This window comes from Myotis myotis, unplaced genomic scaffold (assembly GCF_014108235.1).
Source record: "Myotis myotis isolate mMyoMyo1 unplaced genomic scaffold, mMyoMyo1.p scaffold_m19_p_17, whole genome shotgun sequence".
Lineage (NCBI taxonomy): Eukaryota > Metazoa > Chordata > Mammalia > Chiroptera > Vespertilionidae > Myotis > Myotis myotis.
The window spans coordinates 14,100,422-14,126,943 of NW_023416321.1; the positions used below are offsets into that span (position 1 = coordinate 14,100,422).

The 26,522-nt window shown below is 43.5% G+C and overlaps 1 protein-coding gene across 2 annotated transcripts in view; it reads left to right on the plus strand.

The window, feature by feature from the left end:
- The first annotated feature begins 13,558 nt into the window (after nucleotides 1–13,558).
- Nucleotides 13,559–26,522, plus strand: part of GPATCH8 (G-patch domain containing 8) — a 73,905-nt gene continuing 60,941 nt past the window's right edge. Inside the window, exon 1 of one of the 2 annotated variants that reach the window (XM_036339545.1) lies at nucleotides 13,559–13,699. In XM_036339545.1, the coding sequence (XP_036195438.1) occupies nucleotides 13,655–13,699 (45 nt within the window). In that variant the 5' untranslated portion in view covers nucleotides 13,559–13,654. The remainder of the gene's footprint in view (nucleotides 13,700–26,522) is intronic. The other variant, XM_036339558.1, reaches the window with a different exon arrangement.

Here is a 26,522-nt window from a genome sequence, read left to right on the forward strand (position 1 = left end):
CTCCTCTCCCCTCCACCATCTGTCCAAGAGGAGTTTCACTGTCCGCCTGGATTCCAGGCCCTCAGAAGGGCCAGGGGAGGCTAGGTACCCGGACACCTGGGATCCTGTCTTCTTCAGCTGCTGAAATGCTTGGGTCTCTAGACCTACAAAGCTTGTGAGGCCCTCATGGCACCTACCTCCCCTGGGAGGAAAGAATTTAATGGGGGTCAAGTGCTGGAGCTCCGAGCAGGAAGCAGTTGTGAGCCAAAGGCAGGAAATGCTCCTCAAGAGCCATCCTCCCACAGCCAGCCGCCTTTGAGTAGTTTGTTCACTGCACGCCCCTCCTGGAGCAGCGAGGAGGGAGGACCTGGGAAGGGGAAAGAAATTGGGGTGGAGAAAGAAGGAAGCAGGGCCTGCCACTCACTGCCCCACTGCCCGCCCCTCCCTGCTAGAGCCTCTTGCTGGCAATTTCCCCTGTCCCTCCAGGCCCTTCTCAATCTTGGGTGTCTGAAGTTCCATCCTGCAGTCAAAGCCCCCCCCCCCCCCCACACACACACACACGTCAGAGGTCTACCCCCTTGGCTCCCTCTACTTACCCTGGGAGCACTAGATGCCCCATCCTCCCTGGTTGACTAGGGGCGGGTGGGTGGGGGGGCTCCTCCATGGTGAAACTTCCCTGGTTTCCTATGCCACTTCGTCCTCACTTCTCAGGACACAAACCACACTTTCCCTTGCTTTAGAATTATCTGAGATCCTGTCTGTCTTTCCACTGCGCTGAGGGCTCCTAGAACCCGACCCCACAGAAATAGAAGGTGAGTCACTTATGCCATTTAAAATATTCTAGTAGCCACATTTTAAAAAGTAAAAAGAAGCAGGTAAGATTAATTCTAATAACACTAAGTCTTTGGAGTTTAGCGTGTATTTTACACTTATAAGCACAACTCAGTTTGGCTTAGTCCTGTGCTCAACAGTCATGTAACTAGTAGTTACCATATGGGACAACACTGTATTGAGCTCAGGAATGGAGGCCCAGGTCTACACTAAAAGTCCAGGTAGCATCTGTTTAAAAAGCCCAGTTGTTGGAACAAGATAGTTTGAGCTTGAGTACTAGTTCAACCACTGTGTGACCTTAGATAGGTCCCTTAACCACTCTGTGCCTTAACTGCCTCATCTATAACATAGGTCTAATGAGCACCATAGAGTTGTTGTGAAGGTTATGTGCATACAACAACAGCTGGCACACAATAGGTACTTAATAAAGGTTGTGTTGTTCATCTGTGTATGCTGCTAACATTGGCCCCAAACAGTAAACTGGAAGACTAAATGAAACAATTAGTCCTTTGCTCTGCAGCAGATTGAGGCAAAGTCAGCTGGGTGGAGTGAGATTTGTCTGGAGAAGTTGGAACAGGACTGAGAAGGAAAAGGCTGTGGGTGGCTGGCAGAAAGCTCCTTAGAGGGCCAGGTTTACAGATGTGCTGCCATGGAATTTGGAAACAGTAACAGAGCAACATAAGGCTGGGATGATTCATTGCTGAAATGAAGCTTCTGGGGTTCAAAGTAGGGAGGTCTGGAGCCCTGGAGCCGTCACAAAAGGCCTCACAGAACAGGGTGAAGTTTGGAAAACCAGCCGGCAGCGGGTGATCGGAGTTTGCAGAGTGCGGGGAGGAAGGGACTAGTTGAGACAAACGGTTTGATTGGAGTCAGGCCCACCCCCTTGCCAGTATCCTCCCTCCCTCCCTTAGAAGAGGATTTCCTCGAGGGAAGGGTCTGAGGGCTGCATTTTGAGGCTACAGCGCCCTCTGCTGGATTTGGAGACCTGGGCAGCAGCAAAAATGAGTGGTGCTGTAGATTAGGGGAGGAGGGTGACAAAATTCTGTGCAGGGAAAATTCTGTGTCAGATACAGACCTTCCTCATCGCCAGACAGTCCTGAGAAGTTCACACAATCAAAATACCTTAATAAAAATGTGGGAAATTTATGCAAAATGAGCAGTCTCTGAAGGTAATTGCCCATCGGATCATCATTATTTGCTCAGTTGTTGAAGATAAATGTGTACTATATTAATTTTACCTCATAATCCTTTGGAGTTATAGTGCTATGAGTTTGAGGCAAATAATAATAATAATAATAATAGTAATAATAATAACAATAATAGTAGCAAATGCTTATATAGCCCTACTTTGTGCCAGGTACTATGCTTTTATTATTTTATAGATGATGAACTAAGGCACAGAGAGGTTTACATCACCTGCCTAATGTGACACAGCTGACAGATGACCAAGCCAGACTGCACACTCTGGCTCCAGAGTGTGTGCACGGAAACACCATCCCCACTACTTCTCTGAGATCATCGAGACCATTTCCTCCCTTACGTGAGAGATGGTGCGTCTGGGTCAGTGATGGCGAACCTATGACACGCGTGTCAGAGGTGACACACGAACTCATTTTTTGGTTGATTTTTCTTTGTTAAATGGCATTTAAATATATAAAATAAATATCAAAAATATAAGTCTTTGTTTTACTATGGTTGCAAATATTAAAAAAATTCTATATGTGACACAGCACCAGAGTTAAGTTAGGGTTTTTCAAAATGCTGACACGCCGAGCTCAAAAGGTTTGCCATCACTGGTCTCGGTGCTCCATGAATCTAGACCTTTCTAGTTCTGATTCTGATTCTCTGAACACTGCTCAGTAGTGTTTTTTTAAAAATCGGGGCTAACATTTGTTGGTTTTTGTGTGCACTAAATACATGCCAGGCACTGTGCTAAGCACGCTCTTGGGTGACCCCACTGAAGCTCCGTTATGGCCCTATGAGATGATCATCTTTTACAAATGGGCAGGTGTGTTTGTTTTCTAGAGCTACATAACAAGTGACCGCAGATTTAAAGGCTTAAAGCAACACACATTTATTATAGTTTCTTCTTCTTCTTTTTTTTTTTTCCTAATTGATTTCAAAGAGAGAGGGAGAGAGAGAGAGAGATGGAAACATCAGTGATGAGAGAGAATCATTGATTGGCTGCCTCCTGCACGCCCCCTACTGGGGACTGAGCCGGCAGCCCAGGCATGTGCCCTTGACCGGAATCAAACCTGGGACCCTTCAGTCCGTAGGTTGACACTAGACCAGCTGAGGCTATTATCTCATAGTTTCTATGGATTAGAAGTCCAGACATTCTCATCACAAGGAGAATTTTTTTTCTTTTTTTTTCTTTCTTTCCTTCATATTGCATCTGTATGAGAAGATGGATGCTAGCTGAAACTTTTGTGGTAATCATTTCACAATATATGTAAACCAAACCATCATGGTGTATGGCTTAAACTTATACATTTATGTATGTCAATTATTTCTCGATAAAACTGGGAAAGAAAAAGGAAGTTCAGGCATGGCTTATCACAGTGGTCGGCAAACTCATTAGTCAACAGAGCCAAATAGCAACAGTACAACGACTGAAATTTCTTTTGAGAGCCCAATTTTTTAAACTTAAACTATATAGGTAGGTACATTGTTATTAACTTCATCAGGGTACTCCTAAGCTGGCCTTTGCTAAAATAATAATAAAGCCACCAACACAAAATAATTACAATTCTTAAATTGATGACAAAAATACCTGTAGGATTTGCAGCTGGTTGGAAAAATACAGGTAATTTTATGCTTCGAGGAGGTACTTTTGTCACCCGCACGCGATTTGCAGACGCGACTAGCACTAACCACTGCACAATGAGACTGCTGCCTGAATGGCTCACTCAACTCGTGCATGAATCGAGCGCGCCTCCCCCACACTGCGTATCCCAGGCCCGCCTGCGCCGCGTCTCCCGTAGACTCGCCCAGGCCGAAAACCGACTTCTGCGCATGGGCCACGAAGTTTCAATCGCACTGTATGTGCGCGCCCGCACGTGGTATTTTGTGGAAGAGCCACGCTCAAGGGGCCAAAGAGCCGCATGTGGCTCGCGAGCCACGGTTTGCCGACCACTGGCTTAGCGGGTCCTCTGCTCAAGGTCTCACAGGTGCAATCTAGGTGTTCTTATCTGGAGGTTTGACTGGAGAAGAAATGTTTCCAAATTTAATCAGATTATTGGCAGAATTTTTCCTCCAGGGCATAGGACTGAGGATCCTGGCTTCTTGCTGGCTGTCGGCTGAAGGCAGTTCCTTTCTACCTGGAGAAAAAGCACCAGTAGAGAGAGAGAGTGTGTGTGTGTGTGTGTGTGTGTGTGTGTGTGTGTGTAAAGATATTTATTCCAAGGAATTGGCTTTGGGCGCTGGCAAGTATGAAGTCCACCCACATTACCAAAAATAATCTCCTTTACAAAATATCTCCACAGCAACACCTAAGTAAGGGTATGATTAAATAATTGGGTACTATAGATTAGCCAAGTTGACACATAAACTCCTAACATAGCTGCTTGCATCACCAAGCCAGCAACTCACTCTGGAGTTGGGAGTGACATCCCACCCCCTTTGCCACTGCTGCATTAAAACCTTCTAGCCCCAGAGGACCCCCTTCCCAGAGCTGGAAGCTGTTGGGAGAGGGAGCTTCTAGTCTGGAAACCCCATTTCTGAGATATCCTGGGAGCAGATGAGGAGTCCCCAAGGCCTTTGCATTGCCTCGGTACGACGGTAGGTGGCAGCACACACATTCTCGTTGCAGCCCTGGGAGCTGTGCGCGCACTTCCGGGTTGGGCCAGGACCTAACAAGGCACAAAGGAATGCGGTTGCCTCAAGTTGGACCTCCGTTCAGTCCCCAGTGCCCGAAATAGAGTTCGGTAAACAACCTCCCCTCCAACCCTCTCCCTGTCTCTCTTCCTCTGGGCATAGTGCTAGGCAATCCCCAACGAATTCCAGTTTTGGGTCCGGTACTGCTTCCTTGCCTGCTTAACCTTTGCCCTTTCGGTACCACCGACTGAAATGCTCTCCCTTTCATTCCACTCTCCTAACCATTATCAGCTCAAATTTTTGTGTTGTTCCTGTTTTTTGAATTGGTTACCAGGATCTTAAACTTTATATATGACAATGAGTGCCAAGAAAGTATGACAAAGAAAGTGAGCATTAACACAAGCATAGCTTTAGCCAGGTTGCCCAATGGTTAGTGCATGGGCCTGCATACTGAAGGGTTGCGGGTTCAGTTCTGGTTGGGCGTTTGAGGAAGGCAATCAGTGGATGTGTCTCTCTCACATCGATGTTTCTCTCTCTGTGTCTCTCTCCCTCCCTTCCATTCTCTCTAAAAAAAAAAATCCATGGAAAAAAATATCCTCTGGTGAGGATTAACAAAACAAAACAAAAAAACAAGCGTAGAATTCTGAGTTCAGAGCCCTGTTTGACAGGCCTGTGCCTCTGCCTGGAACTGTCTGCCCCAGTTTACAATACCCTGCTCTCAGCTCAAATGTCACCTCTTTTAGAGGTGTCATATGATTGTAGCTGAATTTAAAGTAGCCTCACCCAGTTCCTCTCTATTGCATCACCCTCTATCGCATCATCTTCCCAGTACCTGGCTGTATCTGAAATAATCTCACTTATTTGTGTATCGTCTGTCGTCCCCCAGCCCCCTCGATGAACGCCCTTCCTGTCATGCGCACCTCAGTATCTCCAGCATTCAGAGCAGGGCTGTTTCAGGCTGGGCACATAATAAATATTTAATGAATAAAGGAATGAATATGCTGAAGAATGCACTCCAAGAAGCTGGTCTAGCATATTGGACACCTCCCACATGGCCAGCACGTTTTCTTTTTTCGCCTCTGAATTATATTTTCATGCCTTTGGGCATCCTGAATACCATACGCTCCTTTATTCTCACTGCCTTAATTCGATCCCAATTCACACACTTAAGTTCCTGTCTTTCCTCTGGGTGAGCGGGGATGGACAGGCCATGTTTGAATCTGATTATCTGTGTGACTGTAAACAATTTATTAGGCCTCTCTGAGCCTTGCTGCCTCATGTGTTCGATGAGGATAATTATGCTACCAGCTATTTGGATTATTTTCAGATTAAATAAAATGACACCCACAAACTGCATGTAAATACTAAAATGTTTAAGAAATGTCACTGTTACTAGCTTAAGGGAGGCAGTGATGAATGGGAAGGCTACAGGGTCTGGTCCCAGCTCTTCACATTACTATCTGTGTGACCTTGGCCAAGTGACTCTACCAGCCTGGACTCCCTGTCCGTTCCCACAAAATGGTTGTGATAACAGTGACAGCTATTGCACAGCATTGGGATCATCAGGGAAAGTTCGAGATGAAAATATGAGGTGTTCTTACTTTTCCCTGACGGAGCACGGGGAGGGGATCATAGTAGGAGCCCAGGGACAGCCCCTCATGTGGCATGTGGTCACTAGGGGCCTGTTCTCCTTTGCATTGTATCCCGGGCTCCCCAGGAGACAGAGCTAGTTCCACCCGGCCCAAACAGAGACGGCTCTTGGTTTCACCATCTAAACTGCCTCTCTCTCTAATGAGAAAGGAACAAAAGTCTGATTTCACAGATAAGCAAGTTACCTCCCCACCCCTGACCATGTGGTTTTGTTGTTGTTGTTTTTAAAGCTACCCTTTGTGACTTCCAAAACATGCAGGTTCCAGCTGACAGGGTTCAGAATATGTTATCTCCAAATGTGGCAGTGTGACATCTTGCATATTTCAAGCTGAAGGAATTTAAGAAATGGCATGTGCAGGACTTTCTGACCTTCCCCTGAAGCAGGTCATAAGACCTTCATGTGAGAAGTGCCTTCGCTATACCAGGAAGAAAGGAGCATCCTTATTCTGAAAACTAAGGGACACCGAGAGCAATCTGAATGAACAGATCTTGCTTGCTAGCTTTCTCCCAGTTTACTATACTTACCTCATATTCTCTGTCCTGTTATATCTCTCTACAACGTTCATATCTTTCTACAATGTTTCAACCTAGCTTAAAACCACTCAGGTTTAAGCATTTCTTTAGGTTCTCATTTCCCTATGAAGGCTCCCCTATCACTTAAAACTTATATTATGTAAATATGTATGCTTTTCTTTTGTTCATCTGTCTTTTGTTACAGGGGTCCCAGTCAAGAATTTAAAAGGGTAGAGGAAAAAGATAGTTTTCATCTCTGGCCCAGCCCTCTACCCATGCTTATTGATCCTACACATTTTTAGGCTGGAGGTTCATAGAGTCAGTCCCACTCTTGCCATTTGTCTACCAAGAGTCTGACCTTGGGTGAGGGTGAGGGTGAGGGGTGGGAATGTCTGGAAGAAAAATGGCAATTCTATATTCTTTCCTTAGTTCTTCTTACCACCGATTCTTGTTATTTGGAGCCAATGACTTTCAACTTTTTCTTAGCTCTTTTTTTTCTTCCTTATTTTAATCATGCTTATTTCCAGATATTTCTTATTTCTAAATAATAGGCTCATACCAATATTTCTTGATTTTTTTTAAAATGTAGACATTATCTATTGAATTCCTATTATGGAAGATTTAGATCTCTCGAATTATTGTTCCTTTGCCACACCCCCACAATATACTTTTATCAAACATTTCTATTAGATCAATATTTATTCCTTATATTATTGTGATTGTAAATATTATTCACAGTTAAATCATGTTGTATAGTAGGCTTACTATGATCACATTTTTTTTCATATAATTTCCACTCATGAACTTAATGGCCTCTCCCCCCATTTGTTTAGTTTTGTATATTCTTTTTTTAAAATATATTTTTATTTCAGAGAGGAAGGGAGAGGGAGGGAGTGTTAGAAACATCAATGATGAGAAAGAATCACTGATCCGCTGCCTCCTGCATGCCCCACACTGGGGATTGAACCCTAAATCTGGGCATGTGCCCTGACGAGGAATAGAACTGTGACCTCCTGGTTCATAGGTCCATGCTCAACCACTGGAGCCACACCAGCTGGGCAAGTTTTCTATATTTTGATTCCTCTAGAAATATTCTATTTCTATCACTGATTCCTCTCCCCCCCCCCCCCCCCACACACACATTCTAGAGAGGTGTAAATCTCTCTTTCAAACCCACTAGATATTCCATCAGATTTCTTTTTGCCAACACCCTTCCTAGGGCCTCTGTCCTCCCGTGTCCTCCTGTTCTCATCCGGACTGGATTTTTTTTTCTTTTAGGCCTGCTCTACAGTTGTTATCCTGCAATGTCTCTACACTGTCACCCTGGGAATTCTCTTTGCCTTTCTGTCAGGTTATATCTCTGCTTTCTGGGTCTCAAGTCTCCCCTTTTCTTATCTTACTCCTTTGTTTTGCTGTAGAACTTTCTCTAGTGGCTTCCAAAGAACGAGTACATGGGAAATACTCTTTTTGAGTGCTTGCAGGTCAAAAATATCTTTTTCCTCTTTCAAGTTGATGAATAGTTGACTGGATATAGATTTCTAGGTTGGAAACCTTCCCCTCTTAGAATTTTCAGGCCATTACTCCTTACTCTCCTTCCCTCTGGTGTTTTAGAGACGTCCAACATCATTTCAACTCCCAGTCCTTTATTTGTGACCTATTTTTCCTGTTTGGAAACCTTCAGGAGCTTCTCTTTGACCCATGTGTCCTGAAATTTCACAACACTGTACCTAGCAGCAAGTTATTTTTAATTCATTGTGTTGGGCCTTCTCAATTTGGAAACTCAGGCCCTTAGTACTAGAAAATGTTTATATTTTATATATATATATATATATATATATATATATATATATATATATTAGTGACCTGGTGCACAGATTCCTGCACATTGAAAGAAAATTAATTAAAAGGTGGCCAGCAGGGTGGGACTGGGCGAGATGGACCAGACACGCCCTGGAGCCAACCTCCCCTGTCCCTCCCCGACCGGCCTCACCTGGGGTGGCACAGTGGCTCAAAAGGCATCTGCGGAGTGAGTGGGGCACTTCCAGCAGGTGGGGTCCCTCGGCCTGGCCTGGATCGGGCCAAAACTGGCTCTCCTACATCCCCCAAGGGGTCCCGGAGTACAAGAGTGCACTCTGCAAAGTTGCTGTTGCACAGGGTGTGGGATGCAAGTGTGCAGTAAACCAGATTCGGGCTGACAATGCCCCAGCAACAACATAACTCGTGGCCAAAGGTGGAATTGTGTGGCCCTGCAAGGAATGGGGCTCCTTCCTCTCTAGTTTCGGGGTGCATCACCCGAGAACCGCCACTGCCAAGTCACTGCAGTTCGGCAGCTCCTGCATTGAGCGTCTGCCCCCTGATGGTCAGTGCATGTCATAGCGACCAGTTGGATGGTCAGACACTTTAGCATATTAGTCTTTTATATATAGATATATTTTTTATTGTTTAAAGTATTACATATGTCTCCTTTTCCCCCTGATTGACCTCCCTGCCACTCCCACCCCCCTATATATTATATCTTTAGTATTCTCTTCCTTCCATTTCCCCCGTTCGTTCTGGAAATTCTATTATTCAGATATTGACTCAACCCTCTTATCTGTTATTTCCCATTTCCCCTCTTATCCTTATTTGGTGACCACTATGTGCCGTTCATTATTCTAAGTGCTGGGGATCTAAAAGGGAACAAAACTGAGAAAAACCCCTGCTCTCATGGAGTCTAAATTACATTTTAGAAAGCAATAAGTATTATGGAGAAAAATAAAATTAGGGAAAGCCCAGCTGGTGTGGCTCAGTGATTGAATGTCAACCCATGAACCAAGAGGTCACTGGTTCTATTCCAGGCCAGGACGGCACATGCTGGGTTGCAGGCTGGATGCTCAGTAGGGAGCATGCAGGAGGCAACTGATTGATGTTTCTATCTCTCTGTTTCTTTCTCTCTCTCTCTCTCTCTCTCTCTCTCTCTCTCTGTCTATCTTTATTTCTCTATCTCTCTAACCTTCTTCCTTTCTCTCCCTCTAAAATCAATAAGAACATATTAAAAAATAAAATTAGGGAATGATAGGCAGAAAGAACAGCATATACTAGTACCTAAGCCAGTAAGTGGAGCAGGCTGGTGCAGGAACAGGCCCATGGGATGAAGGTAAAGCCTGGAGTCAGTGTGTCCAAAGAGGTGGGAAGCAGGATGCAGAGAGGAAATGAAGTCTGAAAGGGGAGGTGGAGGTAGGTGGCCTTTTCACTGTGAATGATAGGGAAAGCCACTGAGGTTTGGAGCAGGGGACTGATGTGATCTGACTGACCTTTTTACAGGATCACTGTAGCTCCTTTCTGAGTGTAGGAGGTCAAGATGGAAGCAGAGCACTTAGTAGCTATTGAAATAAAGAGAAAGTAAAGGTGACGTGGTCCACCTTCTTACTGTTTTCTGGGAGATTTCCACAACTTTATTTCTATTCTATTGAATTTTTTATTTCTGCTTGAGAAATTTGAACTTCCAAAACTTGCTTTTTTTTCCTTCTTATTGAATTTATTGGGGTGACACTGGTTAACAGAATTATACAGGTTTTAGGTGCACAATTCTACAACACATGACCTGTACACTGTATTGTGTGTTCACCACCCCAAGTCAAGTCTCCATCCGTCCATCACCATTTACCCCCCTATAACCTCCTCCACCCCCCACCCCCCATTTCTGGGCCATCAACACACTGCTGTCTGTGTCCATGAGTTTTTTTTCTCTTTTGCTCTATCCCTCCTTTTAATCCTCACCCAAGGATTTTTTTATTTTATTTTATTTGAGAGAGAGAGAGAGGAAGGGAGAAGGAAGGAGAGAAAGAGAAACATCGAGGTGAGAGAGAAACATCGATCAGTTGCCTCCTGCATGCACCCTCACCAGGGATTGAATCCTCAGCCTGGGTATGTGCCCTGACCAGGAATAAAACCTGCAATCTTTTGGTGTAGTGGATGATGCTCCAACCAACTGAGCCATACCAGCCAGGGACCCAAAGTTACTTATTCTTTTTTTGCATCCCTTGTTCCCTGATGTGATCTTATAGTTTCGAGAATACTGATTATAATTCTTTTAAAAAGATCTTTCATTGTTTTGTGTGTGTGTGTGTTTTGAGAGAGAGAGAGAGAGAAAAACATTCATGTGAGAGCAAAACATCTATCAGCTGTCTCCTGCATGCCCACTCCTGGGGATTGAGCCCACAACCCAGGCATTGGCATGTGCCCTGGCTGGGAATGGGACTGAAGTGCACAGGAGGATATGCAACTGACTGAGCCACACTGGCCAGGGCTGATTATAATATTTTTGTGGTTTCTTTTTATGCTTCCATTATCTCTGACTCCTCTGAATTCCTTTTCCTGTTTGCTTTTGGGGTGGGGGTGTCTTTATCTTTCTTGTTACAGGTTTCCTTCAAATGTCTGATAATCCTTGGCTACCCATTCTTTTTATTTCTTATTTTTAAATATATTTTTATTGATTTCAGAGAGGAAGGGAAAGGGAGAGAGAGAGATAGAAACATCAATAATGAGAATCATAGATCAACTGCCTCCTGCACACCCCCTAGTGGGGGTCAAGCCCACAACCCCAGGCATATGACCTTGACCAGAATTGAACCTGGGACCCTTTAGTCCGCAGGCCGATGCTCTATCCATTGAGCCAAACCAGCCAGGGCTTGGCTATCCATTCTTACATAACAAACAACTGAGTGGAAGCTCTGTGTAAATGGGGTACTTGAATGATGGGCTCTTCTGTGGACTATTTGGGCAGGAACATGACCTTTATGTTGAGGAGACCCTACCCCTCACTCCATTTTTTTGGTATATGTTTTTTCTCTGTAAGCCAATTTCCTAAGAGGGACTTTATGGCCTTTTGCTGGGAGAAACACCACTCTCTGACCATAATGTTGGCTGTTACCGAATCTTCCCATTTTCAGCATGGTCTCTCCTTCCTTAGCTGTGCCAGATATGTTAAAGTCTCTCTGGTTTAGCTTTTCCCAGCAAAGGAGAGCCCTCCAGTTTGCTGGGCAAGGGATTTAGATTCTAACTGCCCTCCAAACTGCCTTGTAACCAATCCTGTTTTCAGTCCCACCTACACCCTCACGGTACCTGGTGATTCCAATTCCTGAGCATTTCTAGTACTCCTCAGCATTAATCAACTTGTTTCCTGGTTTCCCCACTCCAGAACTTCCGCTTTCTCTATTCTATTAAAGCCATTTCCATTTACCTATGCTTTTCAGCTTCCAAAATGTTGACATCTCTTGTCTGCTATTGTCCCTTCTTCAGGTCTCCGTCTATGTGAATTTATGCTCTTTTCATCCTTTACTGTCATTTTAGTGGGGCTGGTAAAGGGAAATGGGTAGTTGTGTCATGCCTCATCAATCTGCCACATTTACCCTCAAGTCTCTTTACAATATATAAATTGTGTGTTCTGCCTCTCCTAGGTAGAGAGCTCTTTTCACCACTTAGAACTGTATTCTGCTTGGACTGGGGTAGGATGAGGCAGAGGGTAACAAAAGAAGATACACACCCTTCCTCCAAAAAATTACATTTCATTCGATTCTCTCAGGGTGGGTAAGGGCCATTTTTCCATTGTGTGATTTCTCTCAACTACTTTTTTCAAAAGCAGGGAAGTCCTGCTACCCATTCTGTGTTTTATGTATTTTGGCTAAGAGAGCAAGAGGGCTGGGTGGGGTCCTCAGGAAGGTCATAAAATAGGAAAAATTGATTCATAACCCATACAAAATTAGTGCTGGGCATGGGCAGTAGAGATTACCAAATCCAATTTCCTTACTTCATGAAAAGGAAACTGAAGCCCAGACAGCTTTAGTTCATTTGGATCAACTTTGGTCACTCAAGAAGTAACTCTACTCAAATGATCGCTTGAAAAATGCCAAGTTCTTAACAGTCATTGGGTCTTTGGTTTCCTCTGCCCTAAGGCGTGGACCCATCGCTGTTCCTCGGGGAAAAAGGTCGTTTCAGAGGTCGTCCCGCTCCTCACTGTACCTAGTTTTACTGCATGTAGCACTCGTTAATACCTGAAATTATGTAATTATTTTATTATTTATCTGATAGTCCTCACTGGAATGTAAGCCCTATGAAAGAAGTTATCGTTCCTGTTTCGTTCACAGTTTAATCCTCAGGAGAACTGGGATTTGAAACTAAGAAGTCTGGCTCTAAAATCCGCGCTTTCAGCCACTATATTGTGCTGCTAAGCAAGCAAAGGCGGCCCTAACCGGTTTGGCTCAGTGGACAGAGCGTCAGCCTGTGGACTGAAGGGTCCCAGGTTCGATTCCGGTCAAGGGCATGTACTTTGGTTGGGGGCACATCCCCAGTGAGGAGTGTGCAGGAGGCAGCTGATCGATGTTTCTAACTCTCTATCCCTCTCCCTTCCTCTCTGTAAAAAATCAATAAGATATATATATATTTTTTATTTTTTTTTAAAGAAAAAAAGCAAAGGCGGAGCTTCTGCAAACACAGGGAAGCAGGAGGTTAATGAAAGCTACACACAGGAAAATCAGCAGGTGGAAAACATCCGGAGGCGTGCATACCGCGCCCCCTGTGACCTTTCTCTCCGGAAGCACTTGCCCTCCCCGGCGCCAGTGCGCACGCGTTGTACCCGCGGTCGCCCCGGGAGGTGCGCTGAGCGGACCACGAAAGGGAAAAGTTCCGCCTCTCGGGCTGAAAGGCGCATGCGTCTCGGGGGGCTCCGATTAGGACCCACCTTCTCGCTTCCTCCCTCCCTATCCGGCGCGCGCAGGGTGGGCGTGGGAGGAGGCGGGGAACTGGGGAGGGGAGCGAGGGGGCGGGTGTCGCGGGAGAGAAGGAGCGAACCGGAGAGCGTCGTTCTGAGAGCAGTGAAGGCGGCAAGATGGCGGACCGCTTCTCCCGCTTCAACGAGGACCGAGACTTTCAGGTAAACACGGGCGTCGCCGAAGATCCGGGGGAGGCGCTGGCCGAGCTGAAACCTTCTTCTCCTCCGCTCCTGGCTCTCTTTCCGTCGAGGTTCCGCTCCGGCTTGCCAGCCGGCTCGCTCTTCTCCGCCTCTGATTCCTCCGGGGGCCTCCAAGCTTGAGTCGAGGCCGCATCTAACCCCGTATTCTCCTGCCTCTTAGACTCAGGTCGCCGGGTTTGCGGCTTCGGCCTATTTGGGCTTCGGAAGCCCGGCCTGACCGCTGGCGGGGTCCGTGCTTCCCCGGGTCTCCCCTGCCTGCCGAGGCACAGGGCTGGCTCCCCGGGGACAAGAGGGTTGGGTCGGAGGGTTTGGGAGAATATTACTAGATCAGAGCTTCCGAACCCCTGGGTTTTGCTTGCACGGCTTTTTTTTGGGGGGGGGGAGGGGGACGGACGGACGGAGAGGGTCCTCCTCTTTTTAATAAATAAATTACTTTCATTGTGTTTCCGATTCCTCACCCGCAAAAGGGTGCTTTAGTTGTTAGACGCCTTCTTAGTAAAAAAATTGAGATTTCCCGGGCCTGTTTTGTTATTATTCTTAGGCCGTTATTTGGGCCTGAAAAACAGTAAGTTATAGGACGTGAGTTTCGCCCCAAATTTTACCTCGAAAGGAGATTCGTAAGAAGCAGAATGATAATGGACTTTGCATGCGTGTGATAACTAGTGTCCAAAGCTCGATTTTTCTTTTCAGTTGCAAATACCGTATAGAAAAATGCCCTTGTGCTGGCAGGCATTATTGAGAAAAAAAAAATAAAGGCAGATTAGAATAACTCATCTTTCGGCTGTTTAAAATACCTTCCTGGTGAGCATTACCACAGAAATCTCGGCAGTTAAAAGGGATTTAGTAGAGATAGGCTATTCCTAGGATAAAATACATCCTCAGAGTCTCAAAGAGACCACTGCATGACTACCGCATATCCTGGCAACAGCAATTTGAGTCGGGATGAGCCTCTCAATTCTTTTCCTGCTGCAAATCTTCCTCGAAGTAATATAGGGAATATTCCGGATAGGTTTCAGAAGGCAGTTTGAAGGGTTTGGATTCCCTGAGGTGATTGGGTTGGTAAGTAAGCAGGTTAAACCAACACTGGACAGTTTAGTGCCTTGCACGCTTAAGAAGTTTTGCAGCAGTGAGGGACCTGGGCTGTAGGGAAGCCTGCGATCATGCGCCTGCTGTACCGCTCGCTGCAGCACAGCACAGGAGCTCAGGGTGTCTGAGGATGTGTAATGCGGGCCGTTTGGTCCCCGGGAAAGCTGGTTCTTTAGCAAGCACCGGGACACAGGAGTAGGCTGCAAGATGTGTGGGCTTTATTAGTAATTTTTAAAGGGACATGTCGATACCGAACACCCTCAAGTGCTTTTCAGAGGAGAAAATTTCAAGGTGACCTAATAAAATTTTAAATAGATAACATGAACAATTGAGCTTTGAGGGAAAATGGCTGTCAACCACATAATTTCAGCAGACTTAAACAAACAAAAACAGGATTTCCAGGGCCTTGAAAGATTTTGAAAACTGGATAGCCTCGTATGAATGCTGTCACCTGAAAAAAAATTGAGAAAGCCTCTACCTTTTCAAGTGAGATGACTTTCTTTTTTTCTTGATGCTGAGGATACTACATGTATTTTAAGTATATTTTCTCGTAAATTGGAATAACCAATTCGTGCTGTATTGAGTCAGCCAGGGAAATGTTGGGGTTTTTTTTTAATCCTCGCCCAAGGATAGTTATTCCATTGCTTTTTAGAGAGTGGAAGGGAGGGATGAAGGGGGAAGGAGTGAGAGACACATCGAATGTCACCCCCCCACCTGTGTGTCCCCTGACCCGGGCAGGTATCTAACCTAAGTGTGTGCCCTTGACTGGTAATCAAACCTGGGACCCTTCGCTGCAGGGGCCGACTCTCTAACCACTGAGTAACACTGGGCAGGGGTTGGTTTTTTTTAAAGTCAGATATCCTAGTATTATGAGTGGGTAAATAGGGCATTGGGAATGAAACCTTTTAGACAATTACAAGATGTTAAAAATTTTGTAAGTTATTGTGCTAACATTCCAAAACATTCATTTAAAAATAAAGTAGTATTTTTTACTAAAGGGAAAAGTATAGATAGATTTTCATTAATGATGTCCTTTGATTAAAGTTATTGGAGAGAAAATGTAATAGGACACTCCTGCATATAATATAGTATACCAAACATTTTGAAGGTCAGGTTATTCAAAATTAAATATGGCCTCCTTTTAAGATTTTAAGTGATAAACAAGGTGAAGCCACTGAATACATTTGAAAACAAATCCAAAGTAGGTTTCCAAACACAGTACACAGATCCTGTTGCTTTAAACAGATCTTACAGTAATGGAAAATTTTTCTGTGCATCTTCTCTGGTAAGTTCTAGATGGCTATCATTTTCTTTGCCAATTTACCATCAAGTGCAAATTTTGAAGACAACATCAAGTTGTCTTTTGAACTTAGTATGGAGTCCGAGGTGGGTTCACTATTAGATTTTGTGAACACCTAAAGTTTCAAAGGTGTGTCAAGTATAGTGAGGAGCATAACTGTGGTATGCCACTTGAAGTACTTATGAATATAAAGAGTAATTATTATTAGGGATATACAGTTAAAAGTTTTCTAAATTAAATTTATTGGGGTGACATTGATTTATAAGATTATAGTGGTTTTAAAAGGCTTTGATAGCTTTATAATAATAAACAGGTACTACTCTACAGACTACATGTATTATCTCAATCTTCACAATAACCCTATGAGATAGCTACTATTACATTTTCAAATGAGGCAGGTGAGGCAGAGTTTTAAATACTTTGGCCAAGTACTGGTACACAGCTGGTTTGGCAGACTGTGGATTTAGACTCTGGCTTTTTAACTCTTGAACCTGTGCTCGGGACCCTTATCTCTACTGCCAATTATATGTTTTGTTTTTTGTGTTTTTTTTAAATATATTTTATTGATTTTTTACAGAGAGGAAGGGAGAGAGACAGAGAGTTAGAAACATCGATGATGAGAGAAACATTGATCAGCTGCCTCCTGCACATCTCCCACTGGGGATATGCCAGCAACCCAGGTACATGCCCTTGACCGGAATCGAACCTGGGACCCTTCAGTCCGCAGGCCGACGCTCTATCCACTGAGCCAAACCGGTTTCGGCAATTATATGTTTTATATAACTAATTGAGTCATCAACTGTGGAGGATAAATTTATAGGTCACAAAGAACAAATGAGCTTTTAGAGAGGTGATTCAATTAATTTTACTCTGTTCTAGTTTGTTCAGATCTGTTGATTTCCCAAGGACTTCTAGGGGGACTTCTGTTGCACTGTTATAGAGGATATATTAACTGTTGTTTTAATTTAGACATTCTTTTGTGTAGCCTTTTTGAGTGGTATTTTATCTTTGGAAATCTTTATGATCTATGCTGATTTTTTTTAATGCTGTAAAGAGTTTTAACTACTTTAAGAATCTGTCCTGTTTCTGAATGAGACATGCCTTCTGCCTACATTTATCAGATTAAGGCATATTTATTCACAGATTGAAATGTAATGCAAACTAAGGGAAAATACATACTAAAACTTAGAATATAGATGTATTCAACACTTTGACTAATAGGTTCACTAAAGAAAGTTTTATTTGTACAGTGACTTACAGCAGTAACGTGTTAAACACACAGCTTAGCATTTAGTTGTTGCACAGCTATTAATGGTAATGCAGCTCAGTACTAGTGAGGAACTGTTCTTCAGTTTGTATACCTAGAAACATCAATAATGAGAGAATCATTGATCTGCTGCCTCCTGCCCGCCCTCTACTGGGGATCCAGCCCATAACTGGGGCATGTGCCCTGACCAGGAATCCAACTGTGACCTGACCTCCTGGTTCATGGGTCGATGTTCAACCACTGCACAACACTGGCCGGGCTGCACTAGATTTCTACTGAAAAGGAGCTATGATAATAGTGAGTGGTAAAGTAATGAGAGAAATACATATTATCTTAAAGGTCATAATTAAACTATAAAAATTACCCAAGAACTTTATATACTCTGTATAAGTAATCATGGTGATAAATAGCAATAAGTCATGTATTACTTTTATGTAAAAGTTCATAGGATTCCTCCTTGTGTTTCATATATGATATCAGGATGTGACCTTTAGATAATTATTTGAGACCATTAAATGAGGGTGTTTACAGTTTAACAATACTTAGGTCACAAAAGTGTATCAGAATATTTTCTTTGTGGTACTATAGAGTTGGCATTCTGATTAAAGTAGGCATGCTAGAGATGATACATGGGCAAGTGCTTTAATCTCTGTTTTCTGGGTCTCTCTCCCATCATCTGAGAGAGAGAGATGCCACTAGCAGTGAAAATCAATGTTAGCTTTGCTTGAGATACTAAAACTGAAGCAAAATCATAACTATTCTCTTTCTTGTGCATGGTAGGTGGAAAGAATTGGAACAAAGGCCATACAGATTTCAAAATACTGATGATGAATCAGCATGATTATAAACAAATTCAGAATTATTGGTTACTATATTCTCAGGGGATCAATAGTGACCAAATAAGGTCAGCATAAGGAAAGGCTCCCTGGTGATGATTTGAAGGGTAAAGGATATATACATTTAAGATAGAAGGCACTTAAAAACATGGAACATATCAAGGAATAACATCAGAGAGAAAGATATAAGTTGTACTGTTGGGAGAATGGGGTTGACAAGAACTGTGCTTATGGGGCTTCATGTGATGGTATGCTTGCTTGTTTTCAAGGTAGGCATGAGAGACCAGGAAGAAACAGATCTAGACAGATACACTTACTATTAGGCTGATTATTATAGGGGCTGTTCTAATGCCATCAACATTATAGAAAAAATAGCTGTCGTGTTGTATTCTTTACTTGTATTCTGTATTTGTCACACAATTCTCATTAGAGTACTGCAGTGATACTTTTTTTAAATCACATTTTCTTATCTCTTTAGAAGTTATATAACCAGAACTAAAATTTGTGACTTACATTTATAAAAACAACACATATATAATTAACTATTCTGATTTTGCTGCTTCATGGCTGAGATAAATTTCCATATAATTTCTCTCCATTTGGGTACATGGTAAAATGAAACAAAAAGTTTTCTGGAGGTGGTCAAAATTACCATTTTCTGAAAAGGAATAGCAGAAGTTCATGAGATCTTGAATTATGGATTTGAAATCCATGTAGAGGTTTCATCTTTGTTCTTGTGATTTAATAAGTTTCTAATATTTTATTAATGAAAATTGATTCCAGCTTGAGGTAGACATCCAGTTCTTGAATTCTATTAAAATTCCTTCCCTGAAACAACTTGGTACTTTTGATTGTTTGTATGTCTGGCATTAATTCTCTTTTCATATTAGCATTGCCATTTAGTATTAAGTGAAAGCTGACTCATGGTAATTACCAAAGGAATTACAAATGACCACCACAAATACTGAAAGAAGTCATTGATTTGCTATTGCAGTGAATACCAGAAGATGTTGTAATGGTTTTTCCCATTTATAAAAAGTGAATTGTCCATTTAATTATGGAAGTCTAATCAGATATGCTTAATGCATATTGCATTAGTCAATACAAAAATTTAAATATGCTCAGGCTGAAAGACAAAATACTGTATTATCTTGCTTATACAAAATAATTTCCTTGGGATTTAACAAATACATTTAGTATTTTATACCTAATTTAGGAATGTATTGAAGAAAAGGTAGTTAAAATTGCTTTGGCATTGTACATAGGTTAATAGCACATAGTGTTTTAGTAAGTGCTATAGATAGGAAGAAATTACAATTAGGGCCAAAACACAAGTTTCCTGTTAATTTGCTTTAATTCTTTTTTCTTCTTCTTTTTTTTTTAATTTTTTTATTTTTATTGACAATGTTGAGGTCAAATAAATCTTGCATTGTGTGTCACTCAAGCAACCAGAAACTATCTTTGTAATAGTACATTTGATGTCATCTCACAAGGTATCAATTATTTATTGTCATCCTTGCTTTTGGCAATTGCATTGATTTAAAAGAATTTCAATTTATCTCTGTGCTTTATAGAAGTGAAATACAAAAGTTTTAAAAGTTGAAATAGAAAAAAGTCATTGATCATGTTTGTGGCTGACATTTTAAATAATGATTGTTAGAAAAGCCAGTACTCATATCTCATGTAACATTATTTTTCCAGAGTTGATGAGGGAACAGAAGCCTCATTTTTCACCCTTTTTGTAGGCAGTACTGATCAAAAACCAAGAAATGAATTTCATACTCTAGGTCTTGACTAGAGATGAAATTGAGGCTGATGCTTGTGGATTATATGCTGTACTATCAGTAATTTCCCTTGTTGCTATGAGTAATATGAGATATCTTAATAGAAAGAATGAAAGTGGTTGAAAATTTAGATGGCTTAAAAGTATTAGGGTATCATCTGCACAAGAGATACCAAGGATATATTTACCTCGAGATTATTTTCTAGAATATAAAATAATTTTTGAAAAGATTGTTAAAACTATTTTAATAGTAGTTGTACAGAGAAGTATGTATATGTCTGGGGGAGTTCATTAAATGGTGTTTTTCAAGGAGCTTTTGTTATAAATGGAGAGAGAACAAAAATAACAATAATACTTAGTTTATTAAGACCAACATGATTATCAGATGAATAGTGTAATGCAGAACTCTAAGGCAGGGGTCCTCAAACTTTTTAAACAGGGGGCCAGTTCACTGTCCCTCAGACCGTTGGAGGGCCGGACTATAGTTTAAAAAAAAACTATGAACAAATTCCTATGCACACTGCACATATCTTATTTTGAAGTAAAAAAACAAAACGGGAACAAATACAATATTTGTATTTGCATGTGGCCCGCGGGCCGTAGTTTGAGAACCCCTGCTCTAAGGAATGGAGAGAACCCTTAAAGTCGGATGATTGGGCATGCCTTTATGAAGAGATTAGCATTTAAGCTGGTCTTGAAATATGATGGGAGTGTATCCTTGCAAAGGAAAAGAACGGGAGGCATTCAGTTGGAGAAAATAGCCAGGGCAAAAGTACAGAAGTGGAACAAGCAGAATTGGTGTGTGTTTTTTTAGGACAGTGAATAAACTTTTGGACATAGGGGAAAAGTGGAAGTTAGGGCTACAAAAGTAAGTTTAATTTTAATGCTTTCAGCAGGAATGTACTAGCTATTAGGCTATTTAAACGGGGATAGACTTCAAAGCAATTTTTCTTCAGGGAATATTAATTCAGGTATAATTGTGTTAGATGTTGCTATACATACAGTTAAAGCTGTGATAACCAGTTTCCATTAGTCAGAGTAAGGGCAAGGGAAGAGGGTGTATACAAGTTAGTGATTTTAATAATGAACTGTCTGATTTTAAGCTTGGCAGGGAGATAGGTGAGGATTTTGGTGTTGAGGGGTAGGGGCGGAGTGAAAAGTTGGATTAATGGATTGTAGGTTCTGATGGGGTTTAAGAATTGGAGTGGAGGTATTAGAGCAACGGCTCTCAACCTGTGGGTTTCGACCCCTTTGGCGGTCGAACGACCCTTTCACAGGGGTCGCCTAAGACCATCCTGCATATCAGATATTTACATTATGATTCATAACAGTAGCAACATTACAGTTGTGAAGTAGCAACAAAAATAATTTTATGGTTGGGTCACAACATGAGGAACTGTATTTAAAGGGCCAGAAGATTGAGAACCACTGTATTAGAGGAGAACACAATGTTTGAAATGGAGATTATGGAAAGGTTGAGAATATTGGTAATGACATTGAGAGTGAAATGGCTACATTAGAATGGACAACAGGATTTTTCATTATAAGAAAGGAAATTAAGGAACTGAGGCACCAGGATATTGTAAAATCATCTGACCTGGATATTAGAATGGTAATGCAGAGGAACCTCGTTTCTCAAACCTAATTCGTTCTGGAAGGCTGTTCAAAACCGAATCATTTTTTCTCATTAGAAATCATGTAAATTGAATTATTCCAAACCCCCAAATGATTCCCTATTTTAACTTTTCTTACGTACAGTACACGTCTGTTGTACTGTTTCATCTATAAATGAACACTTTAAAAACAAAAAGGACATGAAATGTAAATGAAAATTTAACAAAAATGAAAATGTTAAAATAATTATAAACAGCAACAAAAGCAAAAAAAAAAAAAAAAAAACCAACACAGCACAATATCCTGAGATTTTAACAGTGGTAAATTGACTCATATTTGCGCATTCTCTCTTTTGTCACCTGAGAGATGCGTGACTCATCATACAGGTAACAGCATGAAGGGTTGTCAGGTTGAGAAGTAAATTGTTCGAGATGGGAGATGTTCGAGAAACGAGGTTCCACTGTATTGTATAGTTGTATACTGTTACGGTTTACTAAGTGCCCTTATATACATTCTGTCTAATTTTTCCAGTAACTCAGTAAGATAAATGGAATAGAAGTAACTCCGGCCCAGATAAGTTATTTTGCCTACTATAGAGCTGGGTTTTGTACTTTAATATTCTGATTTCTTTTGTAGTGTCCTTTCTGATTTGGTATATACTTCGGCCTCTTTTCAAGGAGATGAGTGCTGGTATTGTCTACAGAATATAAAGCATTGTTTCTCTTTAATACATAGCAGTATTTTCTACCAGTTAACTAACTGATAGGACATAGTTGGTATGCTTATCATTAAATATATAGTTTTTCCAGAAACATTTCAGTGTTATAAGTTTAATTGATTGTTTAAATCAGTTAATTTTGTTCATCTGTTCCAGTACAGAGTAGCCAGAAGAGGAGAATGGTACTTCCTAGAGACTGTCAAATTAGGGTACTATAAATTTATTCTTGACCATTATCAGAATCAGAAGTTTTAACTGCTGTGATATCTAGTGATGAGAACATCAGCTACTACTTGTTGAGTATATATTACATGCTAGGCTCCGTGCCATGGCATTTGGATATATTTCACCTAAGTAACCATCTAAACCAGGTGGTGTCATTTTAGAAATGAGAAAATAGGCTTAGAGAAATTGAGGCCACACAGTTAGTAAACTCAGATTTGAACTTTGATCTCTCATAAGCTGTGACTTTTCCTGTGGTTCCTGGTTGTTTCAAGAATAAGATCCAAACTCACTAACTTGGTTTATAAGACTTTTAAGCATCCTGAATCTCTTGTAATAGGTATATCTCTTTTCCCCTCATCTTGCCATCCAACAGTTTCTGTTATCTGGATCAGCTAGGCTTTTCCGTTATTCTTGTTTTTGCGTATGTTCCTACCTGTCTGGAATTCCTACTATTCATTCTTCAAGACTCAATTTGATGTTATCACTGACATCTTTCCTAGGCAGAGTTAGTTGTTTCATTTTCTGTGCTTGCACAACACTTTGGCCATATTTCAGTAATAGCACTTTCATTAGTAAACAATACAGGGTGCTTACTCTATTAGGAACTATGTTACGTATTTTCTCATATAACCCCCTAGTAAGTTAAGTTCTATTGTTCCCGTATTACAAATAAAAAACATATCCCCATTCACATAGCTAGTTGAAGAGATAGCTTTCAGGTAGTTTGGAACTGGTCTCAGCCTTTAACCACTGTGATGTTTTAACTTTTCTACTATATACTTTCTTATAATTTATCTCATCTCACTGAACTTAAAACTTCTTGAATGAGAAGCTTTTTTGTTGTTGTTGTTGTTGTTGTTTTTCATTTTTTTCCAGCATTGAGTTGGGGTCTGGCACTGGAAGTTGCTCAGATATTTGAGTTAATGGTTAAGTAAAGGCAAGTATATATGTAGGCTTAGTAGAGGCTGAGAAGAATGTCCAGACTAGAGATTCAGCTTCCTGCTGTGCTGTGGATTATTTCTGTGATATCCTATAAAACCAATTGAGGGATATATCAGGTATGGAGGTTGTGTTATAAGTAGTTACAATCTCACTGTATTATGTATTATATATAACTAGAGGCCCGGTGCATAAAAATTTGTGTACTCGGGGAGGTAGGGGGGGGGTCCCTCAGCCCGGCCTGTGCTCTCTTGCAGTCTGGGACCCCTCAGGGGATGATCACCTGCTGGCATAGGCCCGCTCCCGGGGGGGTTGGGCCTAAGATGGCAATCAGACATCCCTCTGGCAGCCCGGCAGCCCTCGGGGGATGTCCACTTGCCAGCGGGGAGCAAGCCTAAACTGCAGTCGGACATCCTTAGTGCTGCTGAGGAGGCAGGAGAGGCTCCCACCACCACCGTTGTACTGGCAGCCATCAGCCTGGCTTATGGCTGAGCAGAGCTCCTCCCATGTGAGAGCGACCTGACTACCAGACTACCTGACTACTCTCCTGCATTGAGAGTCTGCCCCCTGGTGGTCAGTGTCTGTCATAGTGACCACTCATTCCCAGTCTTTATGCTGTTAGGGTCAGTTTTCATATTACCCTTTTACTATATAGGATAGAGGCCTGGTGCATGGGTGGGGACCGGCTGGTTTGCCCTGAAGGGTGTCCCGGATCAAGGGGTCCTGCTTGGGTGCCTGGCCAGCCTGGATGAGGGGATGATGTCTGTTTTCAGCTGGTCACACCCCCTTCAGGGTGGGGGTCCCCACTGGGGTGCCTGGCCAGTCTGAGTGAGGGGCTGATGCCCGTTTTCAGGCTGGCGGGTTACTGAAGCTCCCAACCTCTCCTTTTTTTTCTTTTTTTTTATTCTGGGATTTATTTACCTTCTATGGCTGTCACTGGAGCTGAGAGCCGGCTTTAGCTCTCAGGCTCAGCTCCAGCTCTGAGACCTCGACTGCTGAAAGCAGGTCTCTGGGTTTGTTTGGGTTCTATAATTGTAACACTGTTGTGGTCCTGCTCATTCCAGCTCTGAAGGCTGAAAGCAGGTTTCTGGGTCTTGTTTAACTTCTATAATTGCAACCTAGTTGCTTAGAGTGCAAGCTCAGAGGCCGGCAGCGGCAGGCGGGGAACCTTGGCTTCCTCTTTCACTGGAGCAAGCAAGCCTCCTGTTCGCTTCAGCTGCCTGGCTGCTGGCCACCATCTTGGTTGGCAGTTAATTTGCATATCTCGCTGATTAGCCAATGGGAAGGGTAACAAAGTTACGGTTAATTACCATGTTTCTCTATTATTATATAGGACTAGAGGCCCGGTGCATGGGATTCGTGCACTGGTGGAGGGTGTGGCCTGTGCGGATTGGCCCCACTGTGGGAGCACCGCTTATCCCGGTCAGCCAAGTGGTTGTGGACCCACCCTCTGAGCGGCTGCTCCCTGGTCTGGCATCTTCCGTGGAGCCGGAGCACTCGCCTCTTCAGGGGATTCGGTTGGGGCCGGGCCCAGGGACAATAGCACTGAGGGGTGGTGGAGTAGGCCTCAGTCCCACAGCGGCCACGAACCTGCTTCCCAGCTTCCAGGGTCAGCTCTGCGAGCCTGGCGGCTGCGGAGTTACACAGCCTGCAGGCATCTGGAGGAGGCAACAAGGATCAGAGGAGGAGGAGCCTGGGGTGAGAAGGCAATAATCGAAGCCTGGGTTCCTGCCCGTCGGCCCAGGGTTTGCAGTGGGAGCAGCTGCGCATCCTGGTCAGCCGAGCAGCGCTCCCACTGTGGTAGTGCACTGACCACCAGGGGGGAGCTCCTGCATTGAATGTCTGCCCCCCTGGTGGTCAGTGCACATCATAGTGACTAATCGGTCGTTCCGTTGTTTGGTCATTGGGCTTTTATTATATAGGACTAGAGGCCTGGTGCACAAAAATTTGTGCACTCGGCGGGACGGGGTCCCTCAGCCCAGCCTGTGCCCTCTCGCAGTCTGGGACCCCTCGGGGGATGACCACCTGCTGGCTTAGGCCCGCTCCCCAGGGGGATTGGGCCTAAGATGGCAATCAGACATCCCTCTGGCAGCCTGGGAGCCCTCGGGGGATGTCCGCTTGCCAGCGGGGAGCAGGCCTAAGCTGCAGTCGGACATCCTTAGCGCTGCTGAAGAGGCGGGAGAGGCTCCCACCACCACCACTGTACTGGCAGCTGGCAGCCTGGCTTGTGGCTGAGCAGAGCTCCCCCTGTGGGAGCGCACTGACCACCAGGGGGCAGCTCCTGCATTGAGCGTCTGCCCCCTGGTGGTCAGTGTGTGTCATAGTGATCAGTCATTCCGAGTCGTTCTGCTGTTAGGGTCATTACCCTTTTATTATATAGGATAGAGGCCTGGTGCATGGGTGGGAGCCGGCTGGTTTGCCCTGAAGGGTGTCCTGGATCAGGGTGGGGGTCCCACTTGGGTGCCTGGCCAGCCTGGGTGAGGGGCTGATGGCTGTTTTCAGGCTAGCCACACCCCCTTTAAGGTGGGGGGTCCCCACTGGGGTGTCTGGCCAGCCTGGGTGATGGGCTGAGGGCCATTTTCAGGCTGGCCAAGCCCCCCGGCGATGGAAGCTCCCAGCCTCTCCTTTTTTTCTTTCTTTTTTTATTCTGAGATTTATTTACCTTCTATAATTGAAACTTTGTAGCCTTGAGTGGAGCTCAGAGCCGGCCAGGGCAGGCGGGAAGCTTGGCTTCCTCCATCGCCAGGGGCAACCAAGCCTCCTGCTCGCTCCAGCTCTGTGGCCACAGCCGCCTGAAAGCAGGTATCTGGGGTTTATTTATCTTCTATAATTGAAACTTTGTTGCCTTGAGTGGAGCTCAGAGCTGGCCGTGGCAGGCGGGAAGCTTGGCTTCCTCCATCACTGTAGCAACCAAGCCTCCTGCTCGCTCCAGCTCCGTGGCTGCCGACTGCCATCTTGGTTGGGTTAATTTGCATGTAGTTGCTCTGACTGGCTGGTGGGCGTGGCTTAAGGTGCA